The sequence below is a fragment of the Sceloporus occidentalis genome, unplaced genomic scaffold (assembly GCF_023333645.1).
Source record: "Sceloporus occidentalis isolate IW3139 unplaced genomic scaffold, rSceOcc1.0.p SCAF_3, whole genome shotgun sequence".
Classification (NCBI taxonomy): domain Eukaryota; kingdom Metazoa; phylum Chordata; class Lepidosauria; order Squamata; family Phrynosomatidae; genus Sceloporus; species Sceloporus occidentalis.
The window spans coordinates 222,994,871-223,013,317 of NW_028316983.1; the positions used below are offsets into that span (position 1 = coordinate 222,994,871).

The 18,447-nt window shown below is 38.3% G+C and overlaps 1 protein-coding gene across 47 annotated transcripts in view; it reads left to right on the forward strand.

Moving 5' to 3' along the window:
- RIMS2 (regulating synaptic membrane exocytosis 2) overlaps positions 1 to 18,447 on the forward strand; it is a 454,948-nt gene that overhangs the window by 48,103 nt on the left and 388,398 nt on the right. For all 47 annotated transcript variants that reach the window (XM_089517761.1, XM_089517766.1, XM_089517768.1 and 44 more), the window contains one exon: positions 13,585 to 13,795. In XM_089517761.1, the coding sequence (XP_089373887.1) occupies positions 13,585 to 13,795 (211 nt within the window). The remainder of the gene's footprint in view (positions 1 to 13,584; positions 13,796 to 18,447) is intronic.

Consider the following 18,447-nt stretch of genomic DNA (forward strand, 5'->3'; position numbering starts at 1 on the left):
TTACTGTGGAGTAAGTTCCATTGAACTCAGTGTGACTTATTACTCAGTTATCACTTATAGGACAGGTATAACTGATATTGCTTTTAAATCTTCTATTGACAAAGGAACATTGACTGAGCTTCCAGTTTGGTTTACAGAAGCATCTCCTGCTCTGAGTCAATCCAGCTCTCATGAATTCCATGATAAAAACTTCTTCAAAGTTGATATACTTGCTATGGATGAAGAGCTTGAATTTTCAAGTAGTGTGGATTCTTAAGATATTTGTTTGGACAAAATATTTGCTTCCATCATGACTGTGTCATTCTTTTACAATACCTTTCAAGTTGCAAGGCTTTCACAGATTTTTTGTTTTGTTTTGTTTCTTAGAGTCATGCATAGATGGCTACCCCTTGAGAAGAACAATATGAACAAATACCTCATTCTTTTAGTTTAAAAATATGATTGTGACAGATATGGCCAAGCTAGCAGATTCATATTTAAGAGTTTTTTTTACCATTGCAAAATTATGCATTAAGAATTTTAAAAACAGCATTCATAAGGATATTGTTTAACATTTTTCTTAAATTAGTGGGGCATAAAATTGTTTTGAGATCAGATATGGCTACACATTAGTAACCTAATAACTATTCTGGAATACTAATATAAATTACTATAATGTTATTAATATGATGGCTAAAGAAGACAAAAAACTAGCATGGTCAAACACATATACTAGTGGGTGTGAATTATTCTCAGGTACTAAGATATCCGCAAGTACTCTCTTAATTGGGATGGTTGCATTTCTGCTTTGGGTACAAACCTTTACTGGTTTCTTTGATGTATTTTTTTCATATATATGGTACTCTTACAAACGTTAATATGTCTATTTCAAATATTGGCATGCAGCTTTACAAAGGTCCATGACTTTATGAAAGGGCATAGCATAGCAATCTGGTACACATGTAAGCACAGGCTGGGGCATGTATCTTGAGCCAAATTTTTTTTAAAGCTTTGTGTAGGCTTTGAAAGCAATTTATATTTATGTATGTAGATACACAGTCAGTTATAGTCATGTAAGAATCTTCACATTACCACATACTAAGTATGTACCAGACATTTAGAAAAAGTAATTGGTTTTACAACTTGTTTATTGTCTTTAGAGAAATTTATACCAGTAAAAAACCAGGTTTTGATTCAGAGTCATATGTATATACAATGTTCTTCTAGCTAGTTGAGGCAAATAATTCTATGCAACTGTGTTTGGATCTTATTCATTTAGCAAGGCAGTGGCAATGTTTCTGACTCCCTCTGAATTTATTCTTATTGACTTCACTAAATGTCATTGTTCAAAGCCCATAAAATTTCCATTGAAATTGGTAATGCTGCATTCATATATGGACATGACAGGAAAAAAATGAAGGAGAATGCACAATACTAATGAATACAGAGTTACATTTTTGTTCTTTTGTTCTATGTAAAATACATGTTTGATTAAAGTATGCGATTTTTCATAAGTTAGGTTATAATTTTATGCAGAATGGTGACTTAGGTCTTAATCTTTAAGTCATGATTTATGTTGAAACTTTCCAAGAGAAAATTAGCAGGGTGTTTGAGATAGGATACACATGCTAGCCACTTCCACCAAACCTGTGACGCAAAACATGACCTTATGGCAATGTTTTAGAACTATTAAATAATTCCTATACACAATATATCCTTTCAGATGTGTTAATTGAGTTGCTGAAACTTCATAAAATTAAAAGATACCCATGAAAGGTAATGGAACATAAGGCTAGTTGTGTGGGAGAGGAAGAGTAATTAATAGCTCAGTGATCCATTGCCGTAACTCCAACCACCTGTTTGTCTGGTCATATACCTAGTTAGATCCTGGCCTATGATATTTGTCATCCACTTCCACCACCTTCAGCTATCCAAAGTTTTTCCTCTGCCCTTTCTCATTTATTGCTTCTTATACCTATGACTACCTCCTAGAATACCCCTGTATCTTTGTACCTCTAGGTTGTTCCTCAAAGTTTACCTTACATGGGATCCACCCTTGACTCCTCATATCCTATTGTAACTAAACTTAAGTATGGGTAGCCTAAATAAATACTCTCACGTTGTTCTCTTTCTCCCTGCTTCTCATTCCTTCCTTTCCTTTGCGTTGATTTATAGATTGTATAAGAAAAGGAGTCATTACTTTGTAGTTTGTAAAGCACCACTGACACAGTGGAACTTCATAAAGAAATCATCACGTTAATACATGCTTTAGCATGGTTGATGTTCACTTAGAATCTAAATAAACTTGTGATTGCAGGGGCCAGCACTAGCCTTCTTTACCTCCTCTATGTCTCTCCCTCTCACTCCTTCCCTGCTCACCTCTCACCATCACCCTGTATACCCTGCCCTCTCAACAGCTTCTTCACATTCCTAAGGGAAGAAGGAAGTAGCACTGGTGGTGGCGCAGTCGTCAGGGTCCAGGCAGGAAAAGAGAGGTATAATGGGGTGGGCCAGCCAGAGGAGACACAGTGGCAATGGCACTTGATGATCTCTCCCTTTTCACTCTGCAAGAACATGAAAGTTGGATGCTTTTGGAAGGTGCTGAGCCATGTGGGTGTGCTCTGGAGGGTCTTCTGCAACTGGTCATGCTCACTAAGGTGGGTTACAAACCGCTGCTTTGCGGCGGTCTCCCGGCGCTGCTGTTTGCTCTGCGAGGGAGCCGCAGCAGCCAAACCACGCGACTCCCTCGCGGAGCAAAAAAGAAGCTCCAAAATGGAGCTTCTTCCTGCGGCACGGTTATGACGCCACGAGGCGCCAATGGCGCACTTGCGACGTCATAAGCGCCGTGCGACGTGCGGATGCACAGCGTCTGCTACGTCAATATGGCGGCCCCCATGTGGAAGGGGTGCTGCCATATTGTACGTATTGACTACGTATTAGAGTTAGGGGGGTGCAGAAGCACCACCCCTTCCTAACCTTAATACGTATTCAATACAAAATTTTTTGTGGTTTGTAACCCGCCTATGACACTAAACATTCACTGGACATTCCTGCTCTTATACCTGTATTTCTCAATGTTAGTTTTACCCACCAAATAAGTAAGGACTGGCCTACGTTGTACCTTTGATTTAATAATGACTTTTTTCAGCCTTCCACCCACATGAAGGATGCTCACACTTACCCATGACTAAAAAGTGGAGAGAATACTGTAGTCAAAATAAAGGGTTTGCTACTATCCACTTTTTTCATTTTCTGCTGAAAGTCTTGGAATGTATCTCTGCTACAGCCCTGCAGATACAGGTGCCTTACTGTGTATGAAAAAACAACAGGGAATATTGTATGATTTGCATGCACTGTCCTTGGTCCTGATCTCCCTTTGTTCAATCAAAGATTTGAGGAAAGCCTGTACTGTATATATTCAGTTGGTCACATGTGGCTCTGTATGTAAAATATGAGCTTGTGTTTTTGCAGAAGTTCACAGTTGTGTGGGAAAATCTATACACATGTGATTTGTATGTGTTGTTTCATATATTGAGCTGTATGTGTGGTGATTAGACATGTCAATAGTAGGTAAGATCATACCTCAGGGGCTGTCACAGAGAGGATACTGAGGGCTGTTCTCTGCTGCCATAGAGGGTAGGACAAAGTCTAATGGTTTTAAGTTACAGGTGAGTATATTCTGATTGAACATTAGAAAGCGCTTTTGGACAGTAAGAGCTGCTTGACAGTGGGACCCATTAATTAATTTTAATAATTTGTTTTATTTATATACCGCTATTCCAAAGATCATAGCGGTGAACAGCAAGTAAGCTAATTAGCAAGTAAGCTAATTTGCCCCCAACAGTCTGGGTACTCATTTTAGTGACCTCGGAAAGATGCAAGCCTGAGTCGAGCTTGGGCCCTTTTGCTGGTCTTGAACTCGCAACCTTGTGGTTTTGAGTGAATGGCTGCAGTACAGGCATTTAACCACTGCGCCACCAGGGCTCCATTACCTAGAGGGGGTGGGGTTTCTTTCTTTGGATGTCTTCAAAAAAGATTTTTTTGCATTGAATAGGGTGCTGAACTTGGCCTATGGGCTCTTTCCACAGAATCTATTAGTCTATGATGCTCTTCTTTCTTCCCTCATGCCATTTGCTTTGTTCTACAAGGTTGGGCAGCCACCCCTCGAGTAGTTTTTGAAGGTACTAGAGGGGAATTGCCCCCCTTCTGGTGCCTCTGATACATGTCATTTCACCAGCAGAATCCTACCCAGTACTGTGTAACAGAACTACATGTAGTGTGTTATTTGTTGGTAAACATTACATTTCTAAAAACAACATTTGAAATACATTTGAGATGCAAGCATGTTGTAAGCAAAAGTTGTTGCGGTTGTTGTTGTTGTGTGTCTTCAAGTTATTTCCAACTTAGGGCAACTCTAAGATGAACCTGTTACAGGGTTTTCTTGGCAAGATTTGTTCAAGGTGGATTTACCTTTGCCTCCTCTGAGGCTGAGAGAATGTGATTTGCCCAAGATCACCCAGTGGGTCTTCATAGCTGAGTATGGAATCAAGCCCTGGTATTCAAAGTTGTAATCCAATGGTGAAACCACTACAAAATGCTGGTTCTCTATAAGAGAAAAATGGAAGGTCCTACGTGAGCATGCTGATATTCATGCTGATATTTCCAGTTAGAGGATACATAAGTTTTATGTTATTTTTATGTCTTTCTCATGATGCTATACAAGATAACATCTCTAGTCCTGTTTTCTAAAAAAGAGCAAAGCAACATATTCTGCAGTGAAAACACCAAAGGAACAATGGATATAACTGAAGGATCAATCAATTGAAATCTATTTTCTGAAAACTGTAGGTAGAAGATGGCTGTCAATAGGAAAGTGAGAAGCTCTTATTCTGTGTTCTTCCTAGAGAATACAGGTATTTCTGGATCAGTTATGCTCTTTCTGAAACTCGGATTCACTTAACTCTGACAGCGGTTGGGTCCTAGCCAAAACCATGACAAGGGCTGCATCTGCACTGCAGAAATAATGTGGTTTGGCACTGCTGTAACTGCCATGGCTCAATGCTATGGAATTTTGGGATTTGTAGTTTTGTGAAATATTTAGCCATCTCTGTCAGAGAGCTCTGGTGCCACAATAAACTACAAATCCCAGGGTTCCATAGTATTGAGCCATGGCAGTTAAAGTAGTGTCAAATACCATTATTTCTGTAGAGCAGATGCAAACAAAGTGAAAGAAATCAATCTAACCAACCTGTTGTGAGTGTTTTAGGAGTTGTGGCAAGTGGTCATATGTCTTTGCCCAGGGAGACAGTTTGGTCAGGAAATCCTTCTCCCCTATTTCCTTCTTATGAAATATATACTCTGAGGTATTTCTAATGGCATGAAAGAGGAAATAAATGTTTTTTGTCATCTTTGTGATGACAATATTTCCCCCCCACTTAACAGAATAGTGTCTTTTACTGTTGCATTTGGAAACTGGTGCAAAGTAAAGTACAAAATAGGAAAGAAACATTTATCAATGTGGAGTCGAAGGCTTTCATGACCGGCATCCATAGTTTTTTGTGGGTTTTTCGGGCTATGTGGCCATGTTCTAGAAGAGTTTCTTTCTGACGTTTCTCTGAAAATGCCAGCCACAGATGCTGGCAAAACGCCAGGAAGAAACTCTAGAACATGGCCACATAGCCCGAAAAACCCACAAAAAACTAAACATGTATCAATTTAAAATTTATCTTGTGTGTTTCAGTGTAAATAAAAGAAAGAGAACTAATCTCACAGATGTGTATAGAACCAATAGGAGAGCAGACTTTTGCAACTCATAAATTGCTGAATGTTAGTATGCAGATCAAAGTCTCAAAGTTATATTGATAGCACAGAGTTGGAACTATATGTCTGTGGGTCAGTAACCAAAGAGGATGGTTGTGCTCTGATTAGTTGGGACAATTCAATTCAGTGTAATATAATGAAATTTCTTATACTAATATCTGCTCACTGCATATAAGTTGCACATTTACAGCCCCTCTGTACACAAATATTAATGGTCTTTCAAACTGCTGGTTTAAAAAACAACAACAACAGCACAGCTGTATGCAAAGATGGAGGGGCCCTGCTATTCCAGAAGGCAATGTCTGTACACATATACCATACAAAGCTGCTTTATAACTAGTAGAAATGATTTATTCATGTGAAGAAGCTGTGTTTAACAGATCAGTAAAAGTATGGTGCACATTGAGCATATTTTCCAGAGACTTTTACGTGTATGGGGAACACCCTGTGCTTTGACAGCCCAATGCAGCATTGAAGTGGGCAACTACTGCAAGTCTGGGGGGTATTTCCTTAACAGTACATGAGGTGTACGAGTATGACTCAATTTCCAAAAGCCTGTATCTGCTTTAAAGTTCCTTCCTGTATTTTGATTTAAATCAGTAATACAGGTTGGTTTTTTTAGCTGCCATTGCAGTAATCAGTTTGATGGCAGCAAAGGTGTATGTACTGGGAGCTGCATGTGGCTGATGACCACTTGTTGCCCAGCCTTCTTGTAGTACTTGCTATTTTCCCCTGTCCCCAGTCAACCAGTGTGTATTGGAGAAATGATAAGAAAATAAATCTAATACACTGGATATTCAGTGATGGTTTTGAGAGCATTGGAGAAAAGTCAGGATATAAATACTTACAGTAAATAAATACATAAATACAGATCTTAGGTTTTGCTATGTCCTCTTTGATGTTACTCCATTGGCAGTGTGTTCCAGTGTGAGAGCCTTGTGCTTGGGCCTGTTCTGAAAGTTGCTAGATTAAAGTGACAGTTTTTTTTAAAATTTACGGTATTTATGCCTTGCCCTTCGGCCCTAAAGGCTCTCAGAGTGGTTTACAATTATTATTATTTTTAATTAGACGGTTGTATGCATGCTTAGAAAATTATTTTTTAAAACTAATGTATAATTGGTAGTCATTTCTTTTAATAAGCTTTATAATGTCAACATTACTTCTGCTCATTATATTATGGAAAATACATTACTAATGTAAGGTTTTAAATTGCTTTTTAGATTATATGCCAAAACTTTTTTCCAAATGTCCCTCAGTCAAAAGTATTAATGACAAAAAATAACAATAAAACACTAACATTATTATGTAAAATTGAGAACATAGTTACATTCTCTTTACAAGCAACATAATTACTTGTAATGTATTATATCCAAGTTCTGATTTGCCCAGTAGTAAGCCAACTCGGGGCTTGGTATCTTGGTAACTGTGCATAAGATTGGGCTGCAGATGTGTGTTAGGACTGCAGTATTTTTACTAATAATGTACAAGCTCCACCTGCTGGAGTTCTGGCTTCTTCTTCCAAAAGCAACATGAGCAACACAGTACTGAATTGTAGAACTTTAAATCTTGACCACTGTAGATAGTTTTCTAGCAACCACTATTGTTGTTATAGGTCTGGTACTCTTAGAAATAAGCATCTGGATTCAGACAAAGCTTAGTTGAGACAGTTTTATTCAGCATTTCCTCCTTGTATATAACAAGATATCCACTTTCCATTGCCTGTCTCTTAGAAGTCCTGAAGTGGGTTAGTCTGTGCTTCTCTGACCCAATTCTGAAATCCTGAATTGCATGAAGGAGTGAACCTGTTGGAAATATTACAGTCCTCAACTGGCTTTGCCAATTTCTTAGTCTGTTTTGTTTTTTCCATATTTCTACTTCCCCTTATCCCATTAACTTCAAGATAGCTAACATGTAAGCATGTAGAAAAAAACAAACCAACCGAAGTCCCTATAACCGAAAAAACCCAAGATAATAACTAAAAAAAACAACCGAAGGGTTCTGACAAAAAATATATATTAAAGGAGATAACAGCACCCTGGAGCAAAAAAACAATGTAGTATCTGAAAGGGTATAAATACCCCACTGAAAAATCTATAAATGCTAAGGGTGAATATGTATTGATAATAAAATTTCCAAAATTCCAAACCAGAGAAAAATAATCCCTGGAGAAAAGCCAATAAAACAACAGAAAGGGCAGAAAAAAGCCCTCCTTTTTCTTTGGCAAATATATAAAATATACAGTTCTATTAATAAAAACAAAATGGCCTTTTTATTAATAGAACTGTATACTTTATATATTTGCCAAAGAAAAAGGTTTTTTTCCCCCCTGCCCTTTCTGTCATGGCGAAAATCTATAATTTTGGCTTCAAAACCTGACTGACTTATACATGAGGTCAACTTATAGTTGAGTATATATGGTATATTCTGTTTCAATAATGGAAGGAGAACCTCCTTGCTAGATTCTTTCCTCCCACAACCCTAGCTTGAGGGCACTAGGGCATACTTACATGTCCAGTTATTGGCCGGAGTAGAGTGTGGAGATCTTGGACACCATCCTGCTTCAGTTGTGCAGCCAGAAAAAAATAAATACTAATCATCCTCCCATATCATTCCCATGCCTTCAAGTTGAGATTTTGCAGTCACTGGCTGCAGAAGCATGGCACTATCATTCTGGTATGGATTTCCATTCTGCCAGCAATTAAACAGGATATTGGCCAAAAGTTATGTTACCAAATTCCCCTAATTTTATAGAAAGATAGACTCCTTAGTGTATTATGTATCTGGTAACACACCATGACCATGTTTCTCTTGATTAGTGAATAAACTGTGCAGGCCTCTTTGTAAGTATGTGTCCAACCATCAAATATTTACTGGAGCAGCAAGAGCCTTTTGTTTAGTGGAGTGGCTTTTCCTCTTCATCATACAATGTCATGTCTAGTATGGGTATTTCATGGAGATGTCCATTTGGGCATATTTGTTTATATTCCCTTTTAAAAAGAAATGGGGAAGGGGGGGAGAGTGAGATTAGGTCAATTGGCCATTTATGATATATAATGATATATCTATTTGTTAGAGGGCAGGAGATGCACACTTTGCCACACTGTATAAAAACTCACCAGCTTGGTAAGTGAGCTTGTGTGTCTGTGTTTCAGCTATTTCAATATGAATAACATATAGCAGGTGGAGACATTCATATTTATGCTTATATTTGCCTCCCACCTCTCTATGCAGTGTGACAGCCTGGCTTGCTGTCTATAGAATTTTTTTTTTCTTTTTGGTCAATATGTCATTTTATGTATGCCTCTTTCATATCTCACTTCCACAGCCTAATTCTTTACTTAGACTTTTAAGACTAGACTTTTAAGACACTGCTGCACTAAGTCATATATTATCAGCATGGCAAAAACAGAGGCCAGCAGTGGCTAAAGTATCATGTATAGCTAACTCCAGGCCTTTCTTTTTTTTCTACTGTCACACATACACAGCCCTCAACAGTGTAAGATTAGATGATGGAGTGGTAAACACTCCTGATCCCTGACTACACTGGCACACCCAGTATTGTCCATGCTTCTCTCCTATTCATTAAAAAGGAAAGCCATCAAGTAAGAACAATACTGTTGCAGCAGTAAAAGGATACAAGTTACTTAATAATTGAACACTCTCATGAATGTGGAATGAACTCGTTCTAATCCTGATAGTGTAATGTCCAGGGGTGTTATATTTCTGAGTTAAGGTAGACGGATCTATTATTTGGCACTTGTTTATTTTCGTCACGTGAGGTGAAGTCTCACAGAAAGTTAATTCTGCAATTACTTGTGTAGTTAATATCTTCCCAGTAGTAGCAAATTCTTTGAGTGGCTTCAAAAAAGATGGGTACTCTCTATTGTACACAATCTCATGTTCCCTGAAATTGCAGACATCAGTAATTTAACAATGTTAGTTTTTATTAATTTTACACCATTGTATTTAAAAGATTGTGTCACTTTGATAGCTTCACCACTGCATGAAATAAATTAGAAATATTGTTTACTGAATGCATTTTGGAGGAGAACTCAGATACAAAGTTGTAATTATGAAGTTAACAAATAGTGTAGGCCAGAGGTAGGTAACCTGTGGCCTGCGGGCCAGATGCGGCCCGGTGAGGTCTTGGGACTGGCCCCAGCCTGGTCCTGCCACCAATTGCCGCCGGGGCCTTTGGCCTCTCGCACGCAGGGGCAAGGGGGGCAATTGTCTATAGACGCCTCAGCAACATGCATTTATATTAACATTTGTTAAAAAATCAGCAAATTTTTTTTGCGTGTCCTCCACTTTTTTAAGAGAATGTTTGAGAATGTTGTCCTACATTTGTCCCGGTTTATTTATTTAATTAATTATTTTTTGGCTTCGGCCCCCCAGTTGTCTGAAGGACAGCAACCTGGCCCCTGGCTCAAAAAGGTTGCCTACCCCTGGTGTAGGCAAACGTTATAAGAAAAGCCTAGTTTCTCAATTGTTTTTTGCAAATAGTTGAAAGATGCTTTCATATCAGTGAGGACAAAGTTTGAACATGATTCATTAACTGAACAGGTTAAAACCTATACTCATAGCCTATATTCTTCATTAATGATGTTTATGGCAACATTTAAGGAAACAAGGAGAAATAAACCATTTTCTTTAATCATACAGCACTGTACTGAAGTAGAGCTTTTTCTGAAGGACTCATAGCTTATGCTAGAGATAAAAGAGTACTTCAAAGAGACGGGAGTGTTTAATAATGAAAAGTGATGACATACTGGAAGGAGTAAGAAACATGGATTCTAATAATTAAAAAAAAAAAAACCCTTTTAATGCAGGGTGACCAGATTCCTAATCACAAAGGAGGACAAGGCATTGCAAAATGTAGGACATTCAGGGAAAATGTAGGACATTACAAAATAAAAGCTAAAAACTAGATAAATTCATGCCTTTATGGCATGGTCAAAATGGAGGATATTTTGAAATTCCTCCTGGACAGAAGGCTGAAATGTAGGACATGTTCTGGGGAAGGAGGATATCTGGTCACTCTGTTTGAATAGGAAAGCTCCCTTTGATTTGATCTGGAATATGCTTGGGTTATAAAAGTGATTTCTTCCAATATATCAGAAAATATTTTCCTCATCCTGTGTGCTCCCTCTTTCAATATCCCTTCAAGCTGTTCAGCCAATTTATCTGTCTGTCTGTCTGTCGATCGATCTATCGACCTACCTACCTACCTACCTATTTTCCTACCTTTCTCCCAGCACAGGATTCAAGATGGCTTACTACCATTTAAAAATACAGTACAAGTAAAACATTATTAATAAAATTAAAACGTAATTAAACATGAGTTCTGTTTTAAAAACACTAATTAAAAACACAATTTAAAGGCAGTTTTAAAAAGCACATTTACCACATAATAAAATAGAAACACAGCATCATCACCACATTAAAAGTTTCATCTTCAGCAACATATTAAAAACCAAATGCCTCGCTCAATAAAAAAAAAGGAATTCTCCTGCTGGTGGAAAAACAATGGAGAGGAGCTGGACTTCTTGAGGAAGGGAATTCCAGACTTTGCAGTATTTTGGTCATGCAGAAGTTTCTGAACAGTTCCAAATGACAGCCCTACACAGAGTGTGTTATAGTAATCCAACCAGGATATAATCAAGGCATTTGGTCACCATAGCCAGATCTGACATCTCCAGGAACAGGTGCAGCTGGTGCACTACTTTTAGGTAGGCAGATAACAAAACCTGGAAATCCAAACTCAGATCTTAGTCTAGGAGTATGCTCAAGATGTGAAACTGAGATTTTAGAGAGAATGTAATCCTATCCAACATACATTAAATCCATCTTCTCTGATCTGCTTTATGGCTGACTAGGAGCTTTGTCTGGATTTTCAGTTTGTTTACCCATTACTGACACTGCTTTAGTACAGACATAGCTTACTTGGAGTTAGCTGGAAGGAGAGATACAGTTGGGTGTCATCAGCATACTGTTGACACCAGACCCCCTAAACTCCAGATGGCCTCTCCTAGTGGTTCTGTTTAGATATTAAACAGTACAGTGGGACCTGGTTATCTGGTGGGGTTTGGTTCCAGGACCCACTGTGGATAACAAAATCTGTGGATGCTCATGTCCCAATAAATATAATGGCAGAGGAAAATGGTGTCTCTTATATAAAATGGAAAATCAAGGCTTGCTATTTGGAATTTATACTTTTTGGGAATATTTTCAAGCTGTGGATAAAAAATCCACGGAAAAGGAGGGCTGACTGTATATGGGTCCCAAAAGAGCTCTGCAGATAGAAACCATTTAGACCTAGTGATATTTGTTTGTAATTTTCCATTGAGGTCTTAAACTTAGTCTCTTGTCACTTTTACTTGTCACTTGTTTTAGCCCCTCTCTTTTCTCATCAAAGCATTAGTTCAGGTATGGGTATTTCACAGATGAAAATAATCCATTCATTTTGGAGTGCCTAATAAATTATGACCTATGGGATCTCATTCTAGTATCCTTCTCATATTAGTAATCTAATTAGACTCATAACATGCACTAATTATTTTTTTACAGCAGTGACTAGAGGAACAGTATGGGATATATGGTCAACTATTTCATAACTCCTCTCTGGTCTCACCTCACCTTGTTACTCTGTGAATAGCATAGATAAATCTGTTTCTTTTGCACTGAGCCCACCTGCACACTGAATTGGCCAGTTGTGATGGTGTGCATATTTACATCCTTAATGTGTGAGCTGTTAGTTTCAAGGGCAGAAGGTATTTCCCTATGTAACTCTGGTATCTTTATTTGGTATCTTCTTCAACTTCTAGCTTTCCATTGCTGTTGGTGGCTTCTAGTTCAGTGGGATGATGAACCAACTCCAGGTTTTAATCCAGACTTTAAAAGTGTTATCCAAGGTACTGAACCTGTTTGGGGAACAGTGTTCAACATCTTGGATAGTTATTTTCAGAGTAGATTCACTGTCCTAATGACTTAGGGACCACTAGCTGCCACTGATAGCTTGGCCTTGATTCTTTGCAATTTGGGGCTCTGAGGTGACACTTTAGGAAGAAAAAAGGAGTTATTATTATTATTATTAACCTTTATTTATAAAGCGCTGTAAATTTACACAGCGCTGTACATACAATCTTTTTAATTAAGCGGTTCCCTGCCCTCAGGCTTACAATCTAAAAAGACATGACACAAAAGGATGAGGGCCAGCAGTTCTTCTCTACCTCCGAAGCCTGGACCAAGGCAGATGGACTGGAGGGAGGACTTGGCTTCTTGGAGCTAGCCTGCCTCTCTCCCCCTCAAGATGGTGGATGAAGGGAGGGCTTGAAGTTAAGATTCTTCTTAAACTATGATGCATTGTTGTTTGCCTTCAAGTTGTTTCCAACTTGCAGAGATCCCAAGGTAAACCTATCACAGGGTTTTCTTGGCAAGATTTGTTCAGAAGAGGTTTGCCTTTGTCTCCTGAGGCTGAGAGAGTGTGACTTGGCCAAGATCACCCTGTGGGTTTCCATGCTGAGTGGTGATTCAAACCCTGTTTTCTAGTCTTAGGCTCTGGTTATAGTCCAGCGCTCAAACCACTACACCACACTGGCTCTCTTAAAGTATGTTACATTATTGTATCCCAGTGTCAAAGAATTGCACAAGTGTAACGTAGTTCAGTTTTAAATCTTTAAAAATGTTAATAAAATTGTTAAATACGTAAAATGTAACTTAATCAGATGATAGTCCTATTTTCTTATACTTACTTGAATATTATAAAACTTCTGTTTTCCTCTGCAGGAAATTACATCAGCAGTTTGAAATGTACAAAGAACAGGTGAAAAAGATGGGTGAAGAATCACAGCAGCAACAGGAGCAGAAGAGTGATGCTCCAACCTGTGGTATCTGTCACAAAACAAAATTTGCCGATGGCTGTGGCCATAATTGTTCTTATTGCCAAACTAAATTCTGTGCACGTTGTGGAGGAAGAGTGTCTTTACGCTCAAACAAGGTAAGATATAGGTTTACAAGGAATAGTTCTGAGATTTCATTTTGCTGTTGATAGTGTTATGAGTTCACAAATATCTATGACTAAAAGTGTGAGAGGCTGCCATAAGATGTTTTTGTCCTAAATTTTGAAGTAATAAAAAGGAAAAATTTGTGCATATCAAGAATTTTTCTCAGTCCCAATCCCAATCTTTTAAACAATAACTTGGCAAACACAGATTAGATGTTTCACCCAAGACTCTTAAGGGCATAAATATAAAGAGTTTTAAAATTACACATGTAAAAATATATGACGGTATCTAAGTATATAAGCATGTATGTTTTATTTTTGGGGAATCCAGTTAGTACATTTTCCGTTAGGCTGAAAACGTTTGTGAGGTTACTTGCAGTTTTGAATTAAGCATCTAAATAGAAAAAGAGTTTTTCTTTTGTTGGCCAGAAACATTGGAGTCAAACTGTTATGTGGAAAGCATGTTTGAATCATGTGTTTGGGATTCTCTATAATAGCAAGAACATGATGTGGACATTGTGAAAAGAGGAGAATTTGACCATTTCTAACTTTTCTTTAGAAAATGTACATATAGCTTCTATTTGTCTCTCAGGTTGCTGTGTGTAGAAACCTCTTTGTTACATAAAAACAACTCCCATCTGTTTTTATAAGACCAGGAGTAATTTTCAGAGGTTGTCCCTGATATTTCATATAGTTCTGGATGTTAAACAAATCCGCCAGCTTCAGTTTTCTCTGAAATAATAGTCTGATTTTACACATTACATCTAGGTAGTGAATGCTACATACATCTTTGAACTGCTTGCTTCCTATCCTGTTTATACAGACAACAACAAATTATCCTATTGTGGATTGTCAAAACAACGATAAACTGTTGATAAGCAGTTTTAAAATGAACATGAGAACTGCAAAAAAGAAAGAAAGAAAGAAAAAACACATTGCAATATGGAATAACCCCTCCCTTAACAGAATATCTATTTATTTCTGCAAACATTGGGGTTCTTGTTGTTGTTGTTGTTGTTGTTGTTGTTCATTTATATCCCACCTTTCCCCCATAATGTAGACATAAGGCATCTTTTAAAACCACTAAGTAAAAGCATACAAACAGTAAGGTAAAATACAATTGAACTATCCAAAGAATTAGAACAATTTAAAACAAACCCATAAAAGACAAAAGATAAAATTCAATAAAACTGCATACAGTTGGCCCTCGGTATCTGTAGGGGATCCATTCCGAACCTCTGCTGCAGATACCAAAATCCATGGATGCTCAGATCCCATTGCCCCAATGGCGGTACGGCCATGCAGCCGTGCCATCATTGTGGACAATGGGACTGAAGTCTTCCATTGGGAATAGCGCAGGCTTGAGGTCCACAGATGCTCAAATCCACGGATGGCAAAGTCAGCGGATACCGAGGTCCCACTGTACAATTGAAAACCCATATAGCCAGATCCTAAAAGTCTCTTGGAATAGAAAACTTTTCACTTGTAGGCAAAAAGACAGCAAGGAAGAATCTATCCTAGCCCCTCTAGGGAGGGAGTTCCAAAGCCTGGAAGTAGTCACCAAGAAAGTCCTTTCCCATATTCCCACCAGACATGCTTATGTAGATAGTAGAAGCAAGAGAAGAGTGTGAGCAAGTTCATGTAGGACAATATCAGGACAAGACAGGACAGGATGTGCTACCTCTGAGGTGGCTCCCATAAAAGGGCAAGTATCTTTGCAGGTGATCCATCTGATAGCATGTCTGCCCCTTGCAGGAGTCCCACCAGCTCAATTAGCTGATGCCAAAACAGCAGGTGAACCTGAATGAGATTCCTGGCCAGGAGCTTAATTCTGCAAATAGACACTCACATGCACTTGAAGGGGTCCCACAGTGAAAGAAGTAGTAGCAGATGGGATGAACAGAAAGCTGGCAAGCTCCCTCTCCCTGACTCACAGATGTTCCTTTGGTTCTCTCTATCTCTACAGATTATTCCATTAGTCTATTGATATCTCCTTCTGCAGGGTGATTCCTTTTTATTTTTTTGGAGGGGAGTATATAGGTGTAAATGCTCTTAGCTGAATATAAATACTAACATAAACAAGTGGGCCCTGTACTAAAATATTTCGGTGCATTGTTTGTGTGGGTTTCTGTGCACATCATCTGAGCAGGCAAGATGACCCCCCCCCCCCCCCAAATATCATCAAAGTCATGCATTTCTCTAATGTGGATCTTATTTTATGTGCAGTTGTAGAGGTAGATTTGGAACAATTTTTAAACAACCAGTCTGCATGCAACTAGTTGGTGCATAGGTTTTCTTTATGCAACCAAATGCTTAGTCTGGCCTGGGAGATAATCTCAGGGAACTATAAGTAGAGTTGCCGATTGGATCCAGGACAGGGGGACCAGTGTGCATGCGTGCAGAGGAACACCTAGCTCTTTTTTTGTTGCTGGACCCTGTCAGAGTCAGGTGCTTCTCTGTGCCCCTCTGCCCCTCTGTACACCATCAGTCAATAGCTGTGTTGGGAAGGAATGGCTGTGTCTGAAAATTGGGATTTGGAAGATGAGGAAGGTTACATATCTTTGTCCCATTTGACAGAGCTCTATGGTACATCCTCCTCCTCAGAGATCTGTTAAGGATTAAAGGGGGCCCATCCAAGATCTTATCTGGCAATCTTAATTGTAAGCAGGCCTTACCTCTTGTCTGCAATATTAATAGTGGATGATATTGCAAAGCTTTTGTAAGCAACTATATTTGAGAATAGCTCTCTAACCATACTATTGAAGTAGGACTATAAACTACAGAGTAGGCATGTTGCACACTTCTGGGTCTGTTCATTGTATGATAAAAGCAATTTAAAAAATGCAGGTTATTTTTGGTTTCTGGCCAATTCCTATTTGTAATAGGGTCTAACACCTAAGTGTAATACTTCGTACAGTACTCAGGGGTGCTATATGTCACTTTTGCACCATATTTGCATTGGAATTCATATTAGCAGAACTATGATTTTGAATGTTTCACAGTAAATAAAAACGAGGAAGAACTGGAATTCTTTTTTGCTACTACTCAATGGGTGCCTTGGAGTATGTGGTGTGGTGGTGGATACATTAGTGACTTTGTCCCATCACTGCAGAGTCAGTAGAAGTTTTGCTGCTCCTGTGTTATTTAAGCAAAATCAAATTCTCGATTCTTTTCCCCATCCTCAACTCCCCTTTTGAATAAATGGGATTAATCTAGATCAGAAACGAATTTTGGACAGGTTTGAGTGTCAGATTGTTCACCTGTTGGACAAATGCGATGAAGAAAATTCTGTTTGTTGAACATCTGCCTATTATACATAGCTGTATTAGCCTAGGTAACAAAGGAGAGATGAAAAGGTGGGAACCCTGTTAGGGCAAATATTAAGATCTATGGGGTGCCAACAAGTGAGCTTGTATTGGTAGAGGTCAGTCCATTTTGTCCATCATTTATGTTCCTTTTTCCAAGTATACAGAATAGACATCTTTGTTGCAGCTAATATTGTAATGATTTTGTTAGTTTTACCTCATAGGAACCAAAATTAATTCCTGGAATCTAAATGAGTTTTTCAACTGCCTTCAGGCAATTCGAAAACATGTCAATGAGGAGTGGTAACTTTGTTATGGGAACAAAATATTTTAGTAGATTCCCCTGTCAGAAGAAAACAGGGATGTAAAGCATATTTGCACATTTTCTTGTCATCAGTGAGGAAAGGGTGCCTCATTAAGAATACCTCATTGAACAATAGCCACTACAAGGTTTTCCCTCCTGTGGAAGAGTGAAAAGACTTTTAGTTGCTTTGCTTTTCATTTTTATTATATTTGTATAAAAACACTAATTTGCACAAAATAGAATATTTTTTCGGCAAAACCTACAGTATACATAATTTTTGCAAAAAACCAACATACTTGCAGTGTGAAAATCAAGCCCCAAAATATGTAACACCTGCCCACTGGAGAGAAAGGTTTTGAACATTGTCATTGTTGCATGAAAGAATGAAATAAGCAAAGATTAACTTCTGTAGCAAACAATAATTTCTAACATAAGAATGTAAGATTACGTAAGAATGTAAGATAAAGGAGACTTAATGGTGATTTTTATCAGGATGTTGAGGAACTCTGTAAAATAAAAAGAAGCCCTCCCCCAGCAATGTTAATATATCAATCAACCCTAGTCTACCTCCCCCTAAGGCCTTTTCCTGTCACTCTAGCCATTCTCCCTGCTATCTGCTATCTGGTTTTCTCTTCTGCACTCTTAATATTCTGTCAGCATTCTCTACACCCTGAGCACTGTGAATCCTTACTCACCTGGATTTTGTGTGGCTTTCTTCCCCTCCCATTTAGGGTTTCATTGGTGCTAAGTATTGTAAAGCCCAGCTACTCTAAGACTGCCAATACTTGTTCTTTGTATTTGGCTGACAATTCTTTCTTCCTTTTAAGAAAGGACAATGTCCCCTGCAGATTGGAAATAAGAACTTAAATCATGATGCATTGTTTGAATTTGGAGAAGGGAAGGGAGGGTTATGTAGAGAATAACGAAATAAGCAAAGATTTATTTAGCTAGCATACGATAGGACATTACAATGATTCATTCATTTATTGATTGTACAGTTTCATACTACTGGTGCTCTCCAAATTATGTACAATTAA